Below are 22,279 nucleotides of genomic sequence, written 5' to 3' on the forward strand. Positions count from 1 at the left end.
GGCTCATAGTGACTCCATTTGCTCAGAGCAGATTTCTCCATTAGATGAACTATGTGTGCGACTTCATCATGCAATTTATGATCAATTTTATCCCATTTATGGAACGCTCACTTGTGTGAGAAGACTAATTGATTTTCTAGGCATTGTGAAGATTGTGTGGAGGTGACACTGGACTAAAGATAGAAATTGTTATTAGATAACCGAAGAAATTCTGGTCATGCCTGGTAAGAGGAGCCCTTAAAAGTGTCCCCCATTTTAGTTCATATTTATTTGAAGCCTTAGTCATCAGGGGAATAGGCACTATTTTGGAAGGATTAGTGGGTGTGGCCTTGTATGAGTACATGTGTCACTGGTTGGGCTTTCAAGGTTACAAAAGTCCATACCCAGGCCAGCCATCCTCTCTGCTGGCAATATCAGGATCGTGGCTCTCAGCTCAAACACCATGCTTCCTGCCCCTGATGTTGGACTAAGCCTCAAACTGTAAGCAAGCTCCAATGAAATGCTTTCTTTTATAAAAGTTGCTTTTGGTCACAGTAGTCTCTTCCAACGCCATAGAACAGTAAGTAAAACAGTGAGCAAAATGAAAAAATAGGAACTTCATATGCCACCACTCAGGAGGCAGAGGGCAGGTGCATCTCTGTGAGTTTGAGGCCAGCCTGGTCTACAGTATGAGTTCCAGTACAGCCACAATTATACAGAGAAAACCTGCCTCAAAATACCATAACAGTAAGAAAAGAAAGAAAGAAAGAAAGAAAGAAAGAAAGAAAGAAAGAAAAAAGGAGGAAAGAAGGAAAAGAAGGAAGGAGGAAGAAAAAAAGGAAAAAAAACTAATGTACATATAAGTATATATCAGACATATACATACATGCACATACACCAATGGAAAACAGTTTATTTCTAAACCTATAATAAAATTATTAGCAATTGGGGCTGGAGAAAGGGCTCAGTAAAGTGTCTGCAAGCCAAGCATGATGACCTGAAGTCACATCCCCAGCCCACCAAAAAGGGCAAATTTGAGTGGAGCAGTTCCATCCTTTAACACAACCTCCAACTTTTCCAAGTATGTCAAATCTGGGTTAGAGCATGGTGACTGATCAAAAGACAAAAGTCAACAATACTGACTTACCAGATGGACTATGGGATACAGGGTAAGGAAGAGTTAAGAGGACAAAGTTCAGGTGCCATCTCTACTAGTTGCTTTTCATTTTTTTACAAGATTTTTTAAAATTAAGAATATGTTTATGTGTGAGTATCTTGTATGTGGGTTTATGCACCTGTGTACAGTCCTGGAGGAGGCCAGAAGAGGGCAGCAGATCCCCTGGAGCTGCAATTCCAGGCATTTGTGACCTGCCCCATATGGGTGCTGGAAACTAAACTCAGGTTCTCTGCAAGCAGTACGCATGCTTAAATGTGAGAGTTCCTTAGTACAGAGCAATTTAATACATTCACCAAACCATTGTGATGTTTAAAATCTTAGTTGCTCAAGACAGGATTCCAGAGCAGGCCATCTTCATTTTCAAAGATCTTAAACACAGTACAAATGTAAGTCTGTGTGATGCCATCATTAGGAAATTTCCTTCTTCATTTGGCATCACACAGACTTACATATCACACACCATAATAAAAGGCTAGCACATGACTTCCTCCAGAAGAAATGGTCTTACAGCTACTACAACACTCATTAGACTGTCACAGTCCTTGACCAATGAAAATAAAGTAACCAATGAGAGACTGCAGAAAACCGCAGTCACTCTGAGGAAGTGGCACCTTGCATCTGGGCACTGGAGCACACAAATATATTCTTGATGCTCTGCAAGAGACAGAATCACCTGTCAGAGAATTTAAATACCTCACGCACTTGCATTTGGGACTCAAGGCAGCTCCCAATCTTCCTTAGAATCAAGCATGCCAGATTCACCACCCCAAATTATTCAAGTACTCTGTCTTTGAGGTTGTTCAACATTGTCAAACTTCTACTAGTCCCCAGTGAATGACAGAGGCCTACAGACTAGAACATGGATTCTAGTCCAATCAACTGTCCATAAGTCTTAGTGAACACCTCTATACGACGGGTGCAGTGTGCAGTAATGAGAATATAAAGGACACACCTTTGTCTTCATGGAGCTCAACTACACTATACGACTCATCCATCTACTGTGATAGTCAAAACTGCTTCAATGGCACCAGCATTCACATCACACCACAGGGGCCTAACTTACTCTATTATCAACAAAAACCCTATTGAAGAAGTAAGATTCAAGCTGGGTTACAGATGGGAAATGAACTCGGTCAGAAAGATGGGCAATCTCTAGGCTGAGAGGATAACTGAATGACAAGCATGGGCAGAAAGGGGAAGTGTGGCTCAGGAGCTGAAAGGATGGAAGGGGGGTGGGGTCATGGCTCAGCAACACTGTACAGCAGGGATAGGGGCTCAAAAGGACATTGGTAAGAAATACAGAATCCAGATCCAGTAGGTTGTTAGGGGTCTTCTTACAGATTTTTAAAAATCATCCTATAGCCAATGGAACATTACATTTGAGTACTGAACACAGGCAAAATGGTATAATTAGATCAGGTCTTAGCAATTCATGCATATGGGGAGGATTTCGGCATGAGAACATAGCTCAGTCTTTTAACATTCATGATCTAATTTCTCCCCATGGGCACTGACAATGAAAGGGTACCAAGGACATCAATTATGCCCCTGCTCTCAAAGTGTCTTTTCAAGCTGGCTTCTCTGAGTATTCCTGTTACTAATTTTATTTTACTCATTTATTTATTACTGCTCCAGACTGCCAAACTGCCCTTCTCACCACGCTCGTTCCAAGGTACAGCGACATGGATTTTGACTTCTATTCATCAACTCTGAGTGTTTCCCAGGGCTTTGCCATGCCGAGTTTATTTGGAATTTCAGAAGTATAACACTTAGGAGGAAGAAGAAACCTCCAACCTGGGTTCCCTGGCAGCAGGGTTCCCTGGCAGCAGGCAGAGTAGCAGCACTGGATCCTCAGGACCTCGGGGAAGATGCTCAAAGCCAATGCATAAGCACACTGAATCACAGCCACAAAACTGCTTATGACGAAGACCTACGAACTTGCAAGGATGATTACTCTTGAAGTTGTGTGGCCCAAAGACTACGAAGAGGTACCTCTGATTCCCACCGTGGTTCTGGAAGGAATACTGACCAGGTGTTATCAATAGAATGGCCTGCATATTTGAGACGTAATCATTCTCTGCAGAGGCTATCTAGTGTACACATCAGGAAAGAGGGCCGCTGTGAACCACAGGTTTCCCAGGATGTCCTTGGCCACTGTGAGCCACAGATTTCCCAGGATGACCATAGCCACTGTGAACCACAGGTTTCTCAGGATGACTGTACCCACCTCACATTCCTCTATTTTCAGAGACATTACAATGTTCTCTTGTACCCAGATGAAAGGTAGGTATGTAACTAGGAAGGTGGCCAGCTCGACCTGGCCTTCTGCATGCCTAAGAAGAGAGGACTAAGGCAAGTTTGAAAAAGGAGTGAAGGAAGAAGCCACCCTGAAATGCACTCCTGTGCATCTCACTCTCAGGGGCTCAGGAAGAGAGCTCATCTGAATGAGATGAGCCAAAATGAAGTGCAACTTGTCTCACACACAATAGAATCAGAATGAAGAACTACTTTAGGAGATGCTGTAAAGGAAATGAAGAAACTGATAATGCTTCCTCTTCTCTGTACGTGGGAAAATGACATGGCTGGAATCATGGTTTGCAAAGCAGAAGCCGTCGCCCGCTGCCTTCCTGCTGCTCATTGGAGCAGAGCTGATGCACCAAGTGAGCATGAGTGGTGCTGCTCGGAGGTTGCCCTGTACCAGGGTCCGAGTTACACTCTCACCACTAAGAACTCAGTGACCCGTGGCGACCTGTAATACAGTCTTACACATTCTACAAGGATGTTCTAGAAGAGTTATTTGCAAAACACTTTCAACCTGGAAGTGTTCCGAACCCAGATAAGATCAGAAACCCTGGGGCAGCATGATAAGCCTCATTTTCCAACAAAACTCTTGCTTCTTTCCAGATTCCTTATGCTCTAAATAACCAGTGAGCTTTTGGCAAGTATGATGCTACATTATCAATAGTTGTTGAAACAACCACACATCTAATTCTTAAAACAGATACATATGCCAGCTGTTCAGTTATACAGGTTTGGACATGGCCAGAATCGCACTATTTCCTCCAGTACCATTTACAGAGATCCAGAGTCTGTAGATCTAGTCTTCCCGGGGAAAACACAAGCACCCTTGTCCCAGTGTATCTTTGGGTGATGGTTGGTAGAGTCTGCATTCACTGCAGCTATAGGGATGAAGAGCAGCATCGTGCTGGGACAGCCACAATTCACAGCAGCAAATGTTTCCTACTCTATCCCTCCCTCTCACAACCATGTTCAAAGCCTGGTTGAAGGCTGGTACAACCCCCCCAGTAGGCAAGTGTGATGATCTGAAAGAGAAATGTGCCCCTGTATTGGCAGAGCCGTTTGGGGAGGTTTAGACGGTGCAACCCGGGGGGGGGGGGGGGGGGGGGAGGGCGGGGCGGGGAGAATAAGAACACACTCCAGTGCTCTAGATTTTTTTGTTTCAACAAGAAACCACAGCCTCTTTCCCATCAGAAATACTAAGTGTAGCACCATCTAAATAACCCACCAGCAAGCAGATGTCACCAGCTCAAGAACATCTGGGTGTCAAATCCCATCATGGAGTCTGAGACTCTGCACTCCCCCCTGCAGAGTTGCACAGCCAAGGCTCCTGTACCTTCCAGATCTTATCTGTGAGAAGTCTAGCTCCAACACACTGTCTGTGACCTGAAACCTCAAGAAGCTTGGAGACAAAATGTTGTGCGTAAACGAAGTGTTTGATAGCCCTTTAAGTGGAAGAATGCCAAGAATAGGATTCCTAACACCAGCCATAAGGCTGTCAGAAGCATCCCGTTGACATTCCACTCAGTCTTAGCCTTTAGTCTATTCACAGCAGAAAAGTCAATAGCTAACTTCTAGAACATGCTGTATCAGAGGCAGCCAGCAACTCCTAAGGCACCTTACACATCAACAACAACCATTGCAAAAAGGGTTCCAAAACACCCAACATTCTCCATGGCCTGAGAGGAGAAAGCAGGGGGCAGTGTAGCTGAGGCTCTACCAAGATCCAGTCCAAAGGCTGCCAAGCACCCCTGAACACGTCTCATAGAGACTCAAGAGAAATTGCTGAGGTAATTTATGTTCAGAATGCCTCATGAAAGTTGGAAATGGAGTGGATGGTGTGCATACCAGCTCACTTCCTCTGAGCCTCCTTATTTATGAGTTGTCTGTCTTGCCTCAAATGGTTATCAAAGGCTTTCAGGTGTTAAAGACCTCACATGTTTGTGCAATGGCAGTGTGAGGCATGGTGGCATCTTTGATGGATCTTCCTGTTAAGCGCTCATAGCATAATCATACAAAACATAAAATCAGCAGCACTCAGTATGTTGAAGACCATGGAGTTATGGAAAATCAGCACAAGGATAATTCTAGTGCGTGGCACCAGTCCTGGGAAAGGCTGAGCAGGCAGCTCCCACCACCAGAGAAAGGCCACCACAGTGTGGTGAGAATGTGTGTGTGTGTGTGTGTGTGTGTTCTCTCCCTACCTAAAATTACACATCATACATGTGTAATTATGTATATATATGATAGGTAATTTTAGGCAGGGAGTATGCTTCCTTCTACCTTTTGCTTACATTCTTACTGTATTTATCTCTCCATATTGCTCCTTTCCCTCTTCAAGTCACCCGTAGCCTGCTGCTCCCCTCTATCGCTCTCCCCCAACCCGTGGTCCCTTTTCACTTACCTGGTTTCTGCAATGACTCCAGGTTTTATACTCACATTGTTTTAACTGAGAGGAAATGAGTAGGATATAAAAGGAACCGCTTTAAGTCCTATTTAGTACACTCAACTCTGTCTAGATAGATAGCATTTGTATCACTCTGAGAGGACATGTCTCCTTCAAACCCTTTTCTTCTCCAAAGCCCATCACACCTGGCTGTGCTCCCTCTCAAGCCCTCGCTAGTTACCAGGGCACTTGTCTCTCCCTTTTCAGTTTGGGGATCTGCTTTCTTGTTGTTTACTTTGTGCTGATAATACTTTGTGCATATTTCAGAGACCATGCTTGTCTTAAGTCATGTGGGCAAGTGTGGGGGCGGCGTTTGCAAAGCTAGAATGCAAAGTTGGGGCATCAGTCAATCACCCTCGGACATGCTGTAAATCGCTGATGGTGCGTGCTGAGTACGAGGTTGGGTGAAGGACCCTGATCAGTGATGGGTAGGACTTCAAGGGGAGTGCCCACAGAGGGTAAACGTCAGGGGCAGGAGGCAGAGGGAGGACAGCCTGCAGATGCAGCCATCCCGCATTCGGAACAGAGGAGAAACGTCACACAGGTTGTTACTGGAGGGAGACTGAAGAGATTTATGACAGCGTGGGGCCCAGAGCTGGCACAGGGTAGGTGCCAAGTGTTTGCTGGATTTACCTCTGAAGTTTGCCTCATCAGATCTGAATATGCAATGCCTTCCTAAAACCACATTAGAATGTAGCTGCCGGCTCTTCTTCCACAGCCAGCATTGCCTTCCTGCCCTCCCTTGTCTCTTCTTCTGCATGGACCCAGGAGCTACTACCGCACCCCTCTTAGGGGTTGTCCCATCACTCCTTCAACTATATTTTGATGGGCATCGCCTGCCCTACTAGATAGTTTCCTGAAGCTCGGGCAGTTGATGTCCATGTCTGTACTTGATTGTGTAGTGCTCAGGGCAGCAGTATGTTTTAGGTAAACCGGGCTCCCCTGTAAGACACATTCCATTTATTAATCACTGAGAACATCCACTGGATGTGCTGGATGCTAAGGAATCAAAGTAATGTATCTAGAAGATCTTGCAATAATGAGATGAACTCACTTGAAAGAAATGGCTGAAGCCAGAAAGGAAGTTAATCAGAGACAGGCCCACTATGGCAGCTCAAAGGTCATTAGTGGTCAATGAACAGGTGATGATAGCATCCAGTGAACAGGTGATGATAGCGTCCAATGAACAGATATTGGAATTGGGACTCTGTCCACATGTACATGTGGGGAATGGACAGTCTGGCCCAAGAAAGCAGCAAGTACAAAACAGAGTTGACACCCCTTCCGGTCAAAGTCGTGTATTACATATTCTAGGCATTAGGTCATAGGATTTGTGACTGCTCAACGATTGAAGTGTGAAAGCAGTCAGAGATAATATGTAAATGAGCAAGCAAGTCTGTGTTCCAAAATAACATTAGCTGTAGACCCCCAAATTAACCTTTCATCAAATGTTCCGTGTTCTTTGAGTAGTAGTCCTTTGATCCTCTCCCTTTAGAGTTTAAAGGCATTTTTTAACTCATGGGTCAACCCATGACAAGAATGGGTTATATTCTCCCCTGCCAGGACTAGGCCAAGTTGAATGACTTCATTTACAGGGAATTGATGGAGAGACTGAGAATTTTGTACTGTCTGCAGCTTAAAAACTACATAAATAACTGTTGTTAGTGGGTGATTACTCACGGTGCCTACATTGGTTGATTTGTGTGGCTGTGGCAGAGGCCTACAGAAGCAACCTGAGTAAGGAAAGATTTGTCTTGGCTCACAGCTTTAGAGAGTTGGTCATCATGGCAGAGGAGGCATGGCAGAGCAGGTGAGATCATAGCAGCAGGAATGTGGGGTTGAGGCTGTTTACATCATGGTGGACCAAAGAGCCAGAAGACAGTGGCTGGATCAGGGCAGGGGATGGAGGCAGGTATAACCTTTACAACCCCCCGCCCCCAACTAGTCCACTAGTGTCATACTTTCAGCTAGGCCCAACCTCCTAAAGGGTCAGGGCCTCCTGGATTAGAAGGACCACGGCCAAAAAGCATTTAGAGCATGAGGAGACATTTTGGATTCAATACCATTAACAGTGTTTAAGGGTGCCTTTGACTTGTTGGCCACTTCCACTGAATGTAGACTATCGGAACAGCGTAACCCAAACTCTGCAGCTCTACTGTGCTTCCCTGCGTTTGGCTGGTATTATTTTGTTAATTATAACATGTCTCATCCTTTGACTGCTGGTCTGCGTCTCCTTTTAAAAGGGTGGTGTAAAACCCTCATAGTTAGAACTAGGCCTGTGCTCAGCTATCTCTTTGGAAGAATTTTAATGTCACTGTCATGTTCTCTTAAGATTGAGAGGGTGCTGTTTTAAATTAATCCTATGAAATATTTATTATTTATAATACTGAATCGTCTTGTGTCTTTAAAGGGAAGTGTGGTATGTGGATGGTGCTGTAAAATATTTTCCCAACAAACCCTTCACTGATGCTGACACGTGCTTTGAGGGTTGGATGCTTTGCTTTGTATCTAAGTCTCTTTCCTTCTCATCTTTCAGTACACGAGGGTCTGGATCCCTGACCCAGATGACGTGTGGCGCTCGGCTGAACTAACCCAGGACTACAAAGAGGGTGATAAGAGCCTGCAGCTCAGACTGGAAGATGACACAGTAAGTGCTGGTCCTTAGGGTAGGGACCCAAGATCTGCCCTGATGGGTCTGATGGTATTTTGTGGTTAGATTTGTCTGTCCATTGGAGCTTCTGAGCTCCAAATTCTTGTTTTGTCACTGTTGATAACAGTGTATGTGAAAAGTGCCAACCCATCAGTCGGCTTCATGAATGTCACATAAGAAATAAGTGCCCACTCAGGTTAGCAACTGAAGTTCCTCTGGAAGCTGAGACAAGAGTCTTTATGTTGGGGTGAAGGGAACAGGTTTGTTGTATTGAGGCCTCAACAGAGGAGGAAATAATCCCCAGGAATAGAACAGGTTCTAGGAGCCTGGGCTCAGGGTACCTGGGGCCAACATTTGGAAATGTTCATGCAGGAGCTATGTGTGCCCAATGCTTGAGACCCCAGTGGTGTATGTGGACCAGGGCAGGAAGGTAAACCAGTGAACCCAAGACCCAGGTGGCCTATGAGGTGACAGGCAGCCATTTTATCCAGATTATACACAGGGATGCTGTTTTTAGACAAAGTGGTGGGATGACATGGAGAATGGGCTTTGAAACAGATAGATGGGCTGCAGCTTGTGTTGAACTCCAGTGCCTGGAATGTCTGCATTGTGTGAATTATTAACTGTCTTACTGTTGTTCATTCTTCAAAGCATTTTGTTCTGTTTCCCACTCCAAATGGTTGGCTGAGCAACCTGTTGATTGAACGTTCTCAAGCCACCAACCCGCTCTGTATGAATTCTAGCGTGTCGCTTTGAGTAGGACACTGGGGCAGGTGACTTTGAGGTGGTCAGTGTGTCCTTCACCCTCTAGCTGACAGGCTTTGCTGGTCATCTCTTGGTTCTGAGGGAAGAAACAAAACCGCCAGCAGATGGAATCTTATTTACCATATTGAATAACTTCCCACCCCACACCCGAAACAGAATGAAATCAACCCACCCACTCGAATGGAGTGCCTTCTACTTACTCCAACAGATTTCACTTCAGTTGGTCTTTTCAAGTGGGTGGGTGTTTTTAAAAGCTCTATGAGGCAGTGAGGAATGAGCTGTCATGTTGCTAAAACAGCAGATGCTTGTGTCCCTGGCTGCACACAGCTTTGGCCCTGCATGACAGATCCTGGCAGCTGCCCACGGCCCATCTCTTCCTCTGCGGCTATGAGACTGGCCACTGTGGAACTGGAAGAAAGCCTGGGGCTGGAGATCAGCATGGGTTCTGAGCATGCAAGTCTCTCCCTGTCGCCTATGGGTTATGGCCGGCTTGAAGCTGGCCTCGAGAGTGATGGAGCAATGTATACTGGAGGTGGGGGCACAGGCACAGCATGGTTGGAGGCTGGATGCTTGGAAAGCATTTCCTCTGAAGCTGAGGCCATGCTGTGAGACCACGCTGGTAGACTTTCCAGCTCCCAAGGTAAAATGGAGTTGGGTTTAGCACAGAAGCAAAGAGCAAAGAAGGTAGGTCTGATTTTTTGCTAGAAAAGCTCCATTCCAAACCCAGGCTCATAGCAGGACCATGTGCTTTACTGCCAATGACCTCCTCTGATAAGGTATTTAGGCTTCTTACCATCCATCTAAGATGCCCCCTCCCACTCTTGCTCAGTTATTTCTTCTAGTAAACTGGAATATAAACGTAACCATGTGGTCCATTTTTAAGTGAACAATTCAGTGGCATTTGCACTATTGCCATGGTTACCGTGCTTTTTCCATATGGCAAAACTGGAACACCATTGAACACCTTTGAACTCCATTGAACACCTTTCCCATCTCAGCCTGCCACTGTGTCTCCTCCTGTCTTTGACCCTGGCTGCACTAGGTACTTCATACATGTACAATCATGCGGTATAGGTCCTTGCTCTTCTGGCTTAGGTCACTTAGCATAATGGAAGATGCTCTGTTTGGCAGCCAGCCAGAGAGAAGATGGTGACTTCTCTGGAGAAAAGGACAGTGTCATCTGTCTTTTTTTTTCCCCCTCTAGAGTCAGGATGAGTAGAATGGGCTTATGTGCTCATACTTGGCCTGGTTCTCAGCTTTTAGATGATGCTGGGCATTTCGTGGATGCTAGCCTTGGGTTGATGAGCGTGGCCTCTCTATGCTTTGCCCAGAGCAGAGCTCAATGCAGGTCAAGTGCTCTCTCCTCTTCCCCACCTCCGTTGCAAACTGCTCCACTCCTGCCCTCTACTGGCTGAAAACTCCATGTTTGTGTGGTTTCACTTTGCTGGGTTCCAACTACGTTTGCATAGCAGCATTAGTGAGTGCTTCCTGTGTGCATGTTTGTGAGTGGGAGGCTGCAGTGGATACATGGGGCTGGCAGAGAATGACTTGCTCTCCCTGCACAGTGATTTGTCAAGCTGAACCAAGCAAGTGGGCTGGGATGAAAGGATGTTATATTGTTATCCAGATGTGGTGAAAGGATGTTATCCCGTTATCCAGATGTACAGTTACTATCCAAAGAAGAAAGATGTTTGCAGGCCTATTCAACCCCCACCCACTGCCAGCACAAGGAGGTGGCATCTCTGCTTTATGCATGTTGTGGCCTCACCTCTGTAGGAACACATTAAGGAGCAGTGTGACTTGTTCTGTATGGCACATCATTCTTCATATGTCATGTTATAGGTTTGCAAATACTTGGTAAAGCCCTCTGAAGCCAGAATTAGCCAAGAATGTTGGACTCTGGTAGCAGTGCTAAATTCAAGTTTCTGTTGTCAGTAGCTAAAAGAAATCTATTCTTAAGTATCCCTTCCCTGCTCCCCCTGGACACCCGCAAGCGGAGGGATCTGCGGCCTGGAGCGCTGAGTTTGCAACTCTGACTTCCCTTGTGCTGTGCTAGGCATTTCATTCCTTATCAATTTTCTGTAACCAATACCACTAGCTTATCTGTGAATATGTTCTTCCAAAATTTCATATGTGATTGTCTCTTCCTGCCTGGCAAGGTCTTCTGAGAGAAGGATTGTCTTGGAAATGATGGAAAGCCCATGTTTCTTCTCTGGGACGTAAAGACATGGGGCTGAGTTTAAAGTTTTTCAGTTTGAAAATCGAAGGGCAGGATGGGGTGAGTGTTCTGGGAGGGAGATCTGGCACAGTCACATGATACCACTAACTCAGCACGTGACAAAGGCCAGTATACCATGAAGGCGCCTGTGTTGAAGGCCTGACTGTCCCTTTAGGAAGACGTGTTAGAAGGGATGCTGGGGACATGCCCTTGAAGGAGCATTGAGATCCTGGTCCCCATCTCCTTCATCTCTGTATCCTGGCTGCAGCAGGCTGAGCAACTCCCCAGCATTCATTCTCTGCCCTAAGGATCTGCATTGCTATAGGCCAGAAAGGAATGGAGCCACGCAGTCACAACAGAAACTTCCAAAATCCTTAGCCCAAACAAGTCCTTTCTCTTCAGAAGCTGAAGATCTTGGGCATTTTGTTCAGAAACCTTAGGGTTACCAACTCCAGAATTTAATGAGCTGAAAGTTAGCCTTCAACACTCCCCATTTCCTTGTTCTCGCCTTCTGAAACTGTTGTCTATAACATCTCCATGCTCACTATTGAGCAGTTTATTGTGTGAAGGTTTGCTTCAGAGGTTGCAAAGACAGACGGGGGGGGGGGGGGGGGGGGGAGGGCATTGTTACATATGTAAATAGGGGAGTATCCAAGAGGCCAGGCATCAGGGTGCATGCCTTTAATCCCAGCACTGGGAAGCAGAGGCCAGTAGATCTGAGTTTAAGGCCAACCTGATCTGTATAGTGAGTTCCAGGACAGCTAGGGCCATGTAAAGATACCGTCTCAAAAAAAGAAAAGAAAAAGATCCAAAAGTACATGACACACTCAGTAGTTTTCACATGTCATCTATTTGTTGCTAATTTTGTATTTGTTTCTTGTACCCACCTTTCTGTTGTTGTGGTCTCTTCTAGACCTTTGTCATGTGATGAAACATGTAGACCATGTAGAAACAGGCCCCCTACTCAGTTTGTCTTTACAAATGGTGTGCTTTGTGGCAGTTGAAAAGTTTACATTGAAACTTATGTGTGTTTTCCTATATGTTTTTGGCTTTTGTGTCCTTCTGAAGATCTTCTCCCTAGAAATTAAAATGTTTGCTCATTTTCCTCTTTTTTGGCTTTATTTTTCTCTTGGTTCTGGTTAAAATTTGTGTTGGCTTAGGAGAACTGTGGCTTAATTTCCCCCTAAACTTCTATCTAGTTTATTTACCAATTCTCCTACTTAGGGTTTCTATTGCTTTGAAGAAACACATGACCACGGCAACTCTTTCAAAGGAAAAAAAAAATTAATTGGAGTGCCTTACATTTTCAGAGGTTTGGTCCATTATCATCATGGTGCAACATGGTGGCATGCAGGCAGACATGGTGCTAGAGACAGAGCTGAGATTTCTCCATCTTGACTTGGAGGCAACAGGAAGTGGTCTGTCTCACTGGGAGTAGCTTGAGCATAGGAGACCTCAAAGCCCATGCCCACAGTAGTACACTTCCTCCAACAAGGCCACACCTACTCCAACAAAGTCACACCTCCTAATAGTGCTACTCCTTGGGGGGGGACATTTCTTTCAAACCACCACATTCTACTCCTTGACCCCCAAAGGCTTGTAGTCATATCATAAGGCAAAAATGCATTCAGTCCAATTTCAAAAGTTCCCACTAAAGTCTATAACAGTCTCAAACTTACTTAAAAGTCTAAAGGTAAAAGTCTCTTCTGAGGTTGATACAATTACTCAACTGTAATCCCCTATAAAATCAAAATCAAAGAGCAGATCACATACTTCCAACATAAACGGGCACAAGATATACATTAGCATTCCAAAACAGAGGGAAGGAAGTGTAGTGAGGAAATACTGGACCAAAGCAAGACTGAAAACCAGTTGGGCAAACTCCAAACTCTGCATCTCCATGTCTGATGTCAGAGTGCTCTTCAGTTCTCTAATTCAGTTCAGCTTTGTTGACTGCAACACACTTCTTTCTCTTGGGCTGGTTCCACTCCCTGTTAGCAGCTCTCCTCCAAAGGTATTCTACAACTCTGGCATCACTAACATCTTGGGGTCTCCAAGGCCATCCAGGCTTCTCCCTCACAGCTTCATACAGTGGCCTCTCAGGGCCTTCATACAGGGAAACCCCTGACACATGTCTGGCCTCAGTGGCTTTCCTTAGTCATGGAGGAAGATTCCATAAAAATGTTCTTTTATCCTTGACTCTAAAGCCAGACCATGTGGCAAGCTGCCAAGTACTGCTGTTTTCTGGGGATGGAACACAGCTCTCTTGTTCAATTACATCTTCACCAGCTTTCTGTTTTCAATGGTCTCCTTCACTGCCTAAGCTTGGCTGTCTTGAAACTGGATCAGTAGACCAGGCTGGCCTTGGACTCAAAGGTTTTCAATTATACCTTCACCAGTTTTGTTTTTGATGGTTATCTTCACTGCCTAAACTTGGCTGTTCTAGAACTTGCTTGTAGACCAGGCAGGCCTCAAACTCAGAGATCCGCCTGCCTCTGCCTTCCTAGTACTGTTATTGAAAGGTGTGCGCCACCACACCAGGCTGTAAGCTTTTCTTTAATTCCTTTTCACAAGTTGGAAATTTAGCTGGGTGGGAACTTGCCCTGAGAATACCACTCCCTTTATTCCATTTTTCAATCTGTTTATCTCCTTGAATAAAGTTTCATTCCACTTCCTGGTGCTCCTTTTCTTCTTTCCTTGCTCAGCTTGCTCCTTTTCATTATAAATCTTTATAAGCAAGAACACTAGTAACCAGACAACAGAGTCTATACTAGGCTGTTGTGAGATTTCCTCTGCCAGTGGAATTAATCCAAATCTCTTCACTTTAGCCTTAGCCAGACTTTTCAGAAAAGGGCAAAGAGCATCCACTTTACCAAAATATCACAAGAAAGATCCCTAGGCAACTTACATTCTTCTCATTCTTCTCTGAAACCTCTTGAGTCAGTCCCCTCCAGTTCAAATCACCCTCAGCACCACTGTCTTCCATGCTTCTACTTAATGGTTTTTTGTTAATTTGTTTGAGAGAGAGAGAGAGAGAGAGAGAGAGAGAGAGAGAGAGAGAGAGAGAGAGAATGAATATATTAATGAATGAATCATGAAGTTGGATGGGTAGGGAGGTGGGAAGGTTCTGGGGGCAGTTGGGAGGGCAAAACCATGATCAAAATATATTGTATAGAAAAAGTTAATTTAAAAAACAAGAAAATGGAGACATCTAGTAAAGAATACCTGCCGTAGATGAGGCCAATCTAAGAAGGTCTGCTAGTCAGGAAGAGAGCGCCCCCCCCACCCCCCACCCCTGTGTTAACTGGAATGTAAAGTCCAGGGTCCTCTTTATTAAACAGTCGAATACCCTTAAATCCGGTTGAGCCTCCTCCGTTCTTCTGCCAGTCTTCTGTGTTTGCAGCGCTGGGATTACATAATCAAAGTTCCACAGTGCCCGGTGTCTCGTGGGAACCATAGGCATTGCGTCCATCTTGTCTTCGTTAGAACATTCCTTATCTCTGTGTCTTAGGATTTTGCCAAGATGGTGATCCTAGCTGAAGAGCTGGGACACCAAATATAAGTGAAATGCTTCATAACTTTGCTCTTTTGTGTCTGTTGCCTCCTTGTCACTAGATTCGGGAATACCCAATTGATGTCCAAAATAACCAGTTGCCGTTCTTAAGGAACCCAGATATCTTAGTAGGAGAAAATGACCTCACTGCACTCAGCCATCTCCATGAGCCTGCAGTTCTGCATAACTTAAAGGTCCGTTTCTTGGAGTCCAACCACATCTATACTTATTGTGGTAAGTGGAGCACCTGCTTGAGGTGTGTGTGTCATCGTTAACCAGCACTTGTGAAACTCAAACATTAAGAATCAGGACTCTGTTCTCATGCACATGACCCTTTCATATGAGACCCACTGAGGTTTATGGTTAGTGGGTTGCCTAATGTTAATAATAGCTCTGCCAGAGAAGTGGCCACAGGTGCTGGGGAAGTTGGCTTAGGCTCTTGGTTGTAGTTGCTTGTAGAAGAGCAAGTCTGTCGTAGTACCCTGACTTTGAAGCATGCCCTCATCATTGAAGCATGTGTACCACGTGAATTTTGTTTGCCCCTTCTGTCTGAAAGGACTGCCTTCCTTGCTGGTGTCTCACTGCCAAGGTAAAAATGTGGTGCTTGAAGACTTTGTACAAATAATGCGCGAAATCAGTAACAAATGCTTAAAACATAAAGTCCTGAAATTAATGTTCTTGAAATTTCTGTGTGCATAGCCCAAATTTTGATCTATTCTCTGCCTCCCCCCCCCCCCAGCTACCCTTGAGTATTGTGTAGTAGTATGTTAGAACAGAACCTTCCAGCAGTTGTTTGTGGAAAACAGGGCCTGGTAGGGAACCAGACTGTGTTGTGTGGAATGTCTGAGGTGTTGTCTTGAAGATCGTGGCCTTGTTGTAACTGCAGTGACAGCTCAGGTGACCAGGGGCTTTTACACTTTTATATTCCACTTGGCCTTGGGGATTGGCTACTTAGCTGGCAGGGGTAAGCTGGTTTGCTGAGAAGGAATGGTTTTCAGAAACCTGTCAGTAGTGAATGTTAATTTAGAAGAAATATCAATTACAGAAACTCAGGGGGAAAAATAAAAACCATTCCAATGTGAAGCCTCTCATTTTAGGAGAAGGGCTAAATGACCATCAGTTGTCCAGTCTCAGGGAATCCCCCCCTGGAGTTGCCTTGGTGTCTACAGATGGGAGGTTGCTCAGCTGATCCCATGTCCTGTCACCTCTCAAGAGAATCCAGTGCCACCCAGAATTGCAGTAATCATGGAAGTGTTCCTCTCTGCTCTGGAGAGGTCTACAGTATTTGGGGAAAATAGATGACCTCAGGACAGGAGATTAAATTTTCATCTGAGTGTCATGTGGATTAAATTGAACCCCCTGAAGAGCAGAAGAACCTGTATGGCTGGCTGTTCCTAAGAGTATTATCTGAGTGATTAGCTTCGGTACGATTTCTCAGGGCTCTGATTCCGTTTGTGCTGTTTTTTGTTATTGTTTTGTTTTATTTTTTTATTTTTTCAAATTCCTGTTGAAAGCAGACATGCGTATGTCTACCTTCCCACTTGACCACTAAGAAGGGAAACTTCTCAAAGTGGCAGATCCCTCCTCATCTTTCCAAGATGACTGGAAATAGTCTATTTTTGTACCTTAGTCCATGGATCTTTGGATATAAGGAATGTAATGTCATGGAGAGAAAAAGACATACTTCTATCATGTCTTGAAGATGGAATTTGCTTTTTTCCTTGGTGCATTCTCAGTAATCATCTTGCCTCACCTGTCCACAAAAGCAGTTGAAAACCAAACAGGATTTGCTCCTTGCTCTGTCAACATGTTTCAGTCTGCTGTCGTGCAGATGTTGGGAGAGCTGGGTGCAGGGATTCGAGGTGTGATCTAATAGAGAGGAAACACAGAGGCTCCCATGCAGGGCACAGCTCGGGGCTCCCTTCTCTCCGATGCCTGTGTTTTCTTGAGGAAGTCCCAGGTCCATATGTATGTCATCCCCACTTTATAGCAGAGATGCACAGAGACTAAGTAAGTACTCAGTGTACACAGTCACTGATGACAGGTAAATTGTGCTGTGCAGTCCTCAAGTTTATATTTTTGTTTAAAAGCTCAAATATAAATAAGGGAAAATGTCTTTTCTAGATTTTAATTCTCAGGTAGCGGGTTTTTTGTTTTGTTTTGTTTTGTTTTAGTAGTAGTATTCTTTTTTCTCCTTTTTAAAATTTATTATATTTGTGTTTTAATTTTACACATCAGCCATGGGTTCCCCTGTCCTCCCCCCCTCCCACCCCACCCCCACCTTCCCTCCATCCCCCACCTCCATTCCCATCTCCTCCAGGGCAAAGACTCCCCTGGGGATTCATTTAAACCTGGTGGATTCAGTACAGGCAGGTCCAGTCCCCTCCTTCCAGGCTGAGCATGTGTCCCTGTGTAAGCCCAAGGTTCCAAACAGCCAGCTCATGCACTAAGGACAGGTCCTGGTCCCACAACCTGGGTGCCTCCCAAACAGTTCAAGCTATTCAATTGTCTCACTTATGCAGAGGGCCTGATCCAGTTGGGGGCTCCACAGCCTTTGGTTCATAATTCATGTGCTTCCATTCATTTGGCTATTTGTCCCTGTGCTCTTCCAATCTTGGTCTCAACAATTCACGCTCTTACAGTCCCTCCTCTTTCTCACCAATTGGATGCCTGGAGCTCCACCTAGTTAAGCCTCCTCTTCTCTCTGGTCCTGCAACACTTTGTGTCTATTTTATGAACTCGGCTGTGGAGTACTTGTGAATGTGTCTGTGGGGTTCCTGTGGGACAGCCTGAGGCCTGGACTATGTCCCAGTCATTCTTTTCACCACAAGGGCCAATCATGGGAGCCCACAGATAGTTCTTTCTGTAGTCGATTGGCTAGAGTTCCCCTCGCCTCCAGTTATTCATCTGTAGTACATGAGAACGGTGCTTTAGCGGGCTGTTTGTCTGTTCACAGGTATTGTGCTGGTTGCCATCAATCCATATGAGCAGCTGCCCATCTATGGACAAGATGTCATCTATGCCTACAGTGGCCAAAATATGGGTGACATGGACCCCCACATCTTTGCTGTGGCAGAAGAAGCCTACAAGCAGATGGCCAGGTGAGAGACAACCTCAGCTCTGCAGTTCCCTGAGAGAGGCACATGAAGGGGAGTGTCTCCTTTCTTGACCATTGTTACTCAGAGGGTGGTGAGGCTGGGACTTGAGGAGCCTCTTGGAAACAAAGCCACCCAGGTTTCTGTCCCCTCGATTCTTTCTCTTGTCTGTGTGTACCTGGAAACAGGGCTTGCTTAGATTAAGTTCAGGTTTGAGCCATGGACTAATCCCTTGCATTTCCCTCTCCCTGACTGCTTCTGGGCTTTCTTCCTTGCTGCTGTAATAGAACCATTTCATGGCATCACCATTCACTTAGTGAAGCCCAGTCCACACCCTCTCACTGAAGACTCTTGAAGAAACAAGGACTCCTTGACAACTTCTTGAGGTAGCAAGCTTTGCGGGTAGAAATCAGAATTGCGTGTGAGCAGCTGCATTTCAGTTTTTAGCCTGAAATTAGAGTTCTGTTTGGGTGCTTAAGCGGTCTTCTCTCTTCTCTCTTCTCTCTTCTCTTCTTCTCTTCTTCTCTTCTTCTCTTCTTCTCTTCTTCTCTCTTCTTTCTTTCTCTCTTTCTCTCTTCCCTCTTCTCTCTCTCTCTCTCTCTCTCTCTCTCTCTCTCTCTCTCCCCCTTCCTTTCTCTCTCTCTAGTTCTGAACAATAGATGTGGATCTGTGTCATTAGAGAATGGGCTTCTGATGTTCTAAGACTACCCAGACCTAAGAAGAGGATGATATTTTATCAGTTAATCAGTGCCCATGGGAAATGCATTTCCCTATTAGTTACATGGTTCTGGATTCTTGTGGATTGGGTATTTCCTGCCACAATTAGAGTGTCTGCATAGAGCCCCAATATCACAAAGCCCTTTGGGGAGATGGACTTTTGAGGAGTGGGTAATTTTGTGGGAGGAGACTCCTACTCCAAGGGGTCTCTGCTACAATGAATTTCACTGTATACATATTAGTTCACTTAGATCTTTCATGAGGAAGGACTTTTCTGAGGTTCCTTTCTAAATTATAATGTTCTATCATTTGTATAAGTCAGCATATAAAATCTCCTTCATTACAAATAGCAACTATACTCCTTCTAAATGATAGGGAACCAAGAAATTTAGTAAACAGTGATCTGTAATTATGTGTCCAAAATGTGGTGACTGCCACCTTTGCCCTATATAATGTGATGCCATGCACCAAGCACCAAATTCACCTTCCAGGGCTGATCCAGACACCCTGGACTGGCCTGCCTGTTGATACAGCCCTCCTCACAGTTGTGACGGGGAGTATGGTGGGTACTGATGTGTGAGCCAGCACACAGTCCTGTGCTAGTCATTGTGGAATTCCTTGTGTGTTGCACTTGAGAGAGGCCTGGGGGCTGGCCAGGGCCCTGTGCTTGAGGAGAATGCACTTTTTGGGTGTGAGAAATGAAGGCCTGTCTTCTTGTTATGGTTGTTGAAACAGGAGATTGGGGTCCCATGGTGCTGGACTGTCTAACAGACAGAGTTCAAACACAGGCACAGAGAGAGACAAAGCCCTCACCTGGTTCTTTTATAGATGTTGTCGACTGGGCCAGTCACACTTAGGAATTCCAGAAGTTGCTGCATGTCAGTGAAGATTTCACGTTGATGTGGCATTAAGGAACGAAGGCAGATAATTCCCCTTGGATTTGCTTGGCCAAGAGCAAGCCCAGACTTCAATTCTTCTCTTCCTTCTCCTGTCTGCTCTCTGTCTGTAGTTTGTTGTTACTGGATTGCCTGTTACGTGTGTCTGTTCTACATCTGTGTGTATACTTGTCCCTAACAAAGGGCTTTGCTCCTTATTTACAGAAAGCATGGCATGGGAAAGAAATGAGGAACCTTTACAGATATGTAGCAGAATCTTACAAGGGACGAGGCCACTTAACTGACCCCAACTGACCCAGAATAGCACCTCAAACTGCTAACAAATTACATCCTATAACCACATATTGCTTACAACATTTATGGGATATTTGTTTTGTTTTAAGGTTGTTCTCAACATGTTGGCTGCTTTTAGTAAATGTGATTACCACAACACCACCCCAACTCCCATCCCCCACCCCCATACAATTCTGGGTTAAGGTAATGGAAGAGTATATAATTTAAGATTATGTGATGCACTAGCTTAGGTTTATAAAAGCTGATTACATAGGCAATCCAAGACAAGTAAGGTTGGCTACAGTGTTCTAATGTAAACAGGCCAAGCATGCAGTAGGAAAGCAGGTTCAGTGCATAGTATTAAATGACTTCAAGGCATCTTATTAACTTAGAAATACAGTTAGAAAAAGTTTGTTCTCTTCAAAGGCAAAAGATATTTTCAGAAAAATACGTCACCACGGGTTTCTGTTCCTGCTTTCTGCAGTTAAGCAGCTTAGAGTTTTCTAGTGTTTTCTCCCCAACCCAACAGTGAGGTGCTTAGGAGAGGCATGGAGTAGCCTCTCTCAGTAGCCACAAGGAGCCCATCAGATGGGTTTGCAAGACTGTTAGCCTCTGGTTTCAGCCCCATGGATTCCCTGAGGTGTGCGTCTTCTCCCTCTGTGCCTACCACTGGGCTCATGATCATACTACACGTAGGTTATGTTGCTTGCTTGGTCTATGTTGACACCCATTGGAAGGAGTGGGCATGTAGGAGCCTAGGGTGCTGGTGCTGTGTACCCATCTCGCCAAGGGTAGTGAACTTGATGAGTAAGAGGCTCCGATATTAAAGTGGAGACAGAATTTGCTTAAGAATTTCCTTTGAGGTTTTAAAGTTTATAGTCATACCCACTGGGTCCCATGGTGAGGTGAAATTATTTCATGGAAGTTTGAATTGAATATTTGCTCATGAACACATGGTAGCATAAACCCCAGGGCATATGGCCACAGGCAGGAGCTCTATTGTGTTAGTGGAGTCACTGTCAGACTTGGGGACTCCTTCATTGGAGACTGTGTTTTCTTTCTGGCTCTGACATGTGATTCTAGCTTCTTTGAGAGAGAGGAGACTGTTAAAACCTGAGCGAGAAAGAGGGAACACCAGGAAGAGAGGATTGGGTCACTGTCCCAACCATGTCCACCAAGTCTAGACTTGGGCATAAATGTGAATTCACAAAAAAGGAGGTGGTTATTATAGTGAGAAATAACACACCTGTGACTCTGTGGAAGAACTAGTTCTGTAGGGATGGGGACTTGCCCCACTGCTCAGCTCAGTACCTAAGGCTCTTCTCACTTGACCTGACACCCAAATGCCATCTGCATCATTTTTTCCTAGCCTCAGCTCCATCCTCGCATTGTGTCTGTGAATGCTTAGTCTTTAGTAGACTCCGCATCAACTGAGGTCATACTTTACTCCGCTCCTGAGGAGCTTACTGTTGGGGGAAAAACACAGGAAGACCCCGAACCTCTTACCTGTGGAAAGTAGAAACAGAAATAACTAGAAACTAGAAATAGAAAAACAAAACAAACTACTGCCAGTGTCATCTGAATAGAGTTTTGAGACAATGCTGCAGACACACCGAGAAAACCAGGGTCTTGTCTGGTCCTGAAGAATTGCTCTGATGCAGGGAGTGAGAAGGGGGTCAGCTAGGCAGGTGGATCAGCTTGAACGTCACCTCAGAAGTGGGACATCTGACACTTGGAGACCAGATCACAGTAAGGCTCCTCTTGGAAGCCAGACTCAGAATCATGTAGTAGGAGTCATCCTGGATGTGGAGAAGCTGGAGTTATTACACATTTGTCATGGAACTGTGACTTAGTATAGACACTGTGGTAAATAGATGAGCAGTTCTTTAAAAAGTTAAAGTTTTTATATGGCCTCATGATCCAAAATAAAGAAAAACGTACCCCCAAATTTGTAAGTGTACCAGCTAAAAACATCTTAGATGTTTATCTCTCAGTGAATGGATAAACAAAATGAAGACGTACAATGGAATGTTACTTGGGCATAAAAAGGAACAAAGAACTGGTGTGCATACTACTATTTTTATGAGCCTTGGAAACATGGCGTCTGAAAGAACAGAGATCCAAAAGCCTTATATTTTAAGATTCCATTGATACAAAATGTCAAGGCAAATGAATACGATGTAGATTATCAGTTTTCTTACATGTGTTTGTG

General features: G+C 44.9%; 1 protein-coding gene across 1 annotated transcript in view; it reads left to right on the top strand.

The window, feature by feature from the left end:
- Positions 1–22,279, top strand: part of Myo5b (myosin VB) — a 302,139-nt gene that overhangs the window by 115,522 nt on the left and 164,338 nt on the right. Inside the window, exons 2-4 of the mRNA XM_036205228.1 lie at positions 8,437–8,547; positions 15,149–15,320; positions 18,043–18,187. Coding sequence (XP_036061121.1) covers positions 8,437–8,547; positions 15,149–15,320; positions 18,043–18,187 — 428 coding nt within the window. The remainder of the gene's footprint in view (positions 1–8,436; positions 8,548–15,148; positions 15,321–18,042; positions 18,188–22,279) is intronic.

Source organism: Onychomys torridus, chromosome 13, assembly GCF_903995425.1.
Source record: "Onychomys torridus chromosome 13, mOncTor1.1, whole genome shotgun sequence".
Lineage (NCBI taxonomy): Eukaryota > Metazoa > Chordata > Mammalia > Rodentia > Cricetidae > Onychomys > Onychomys torridus.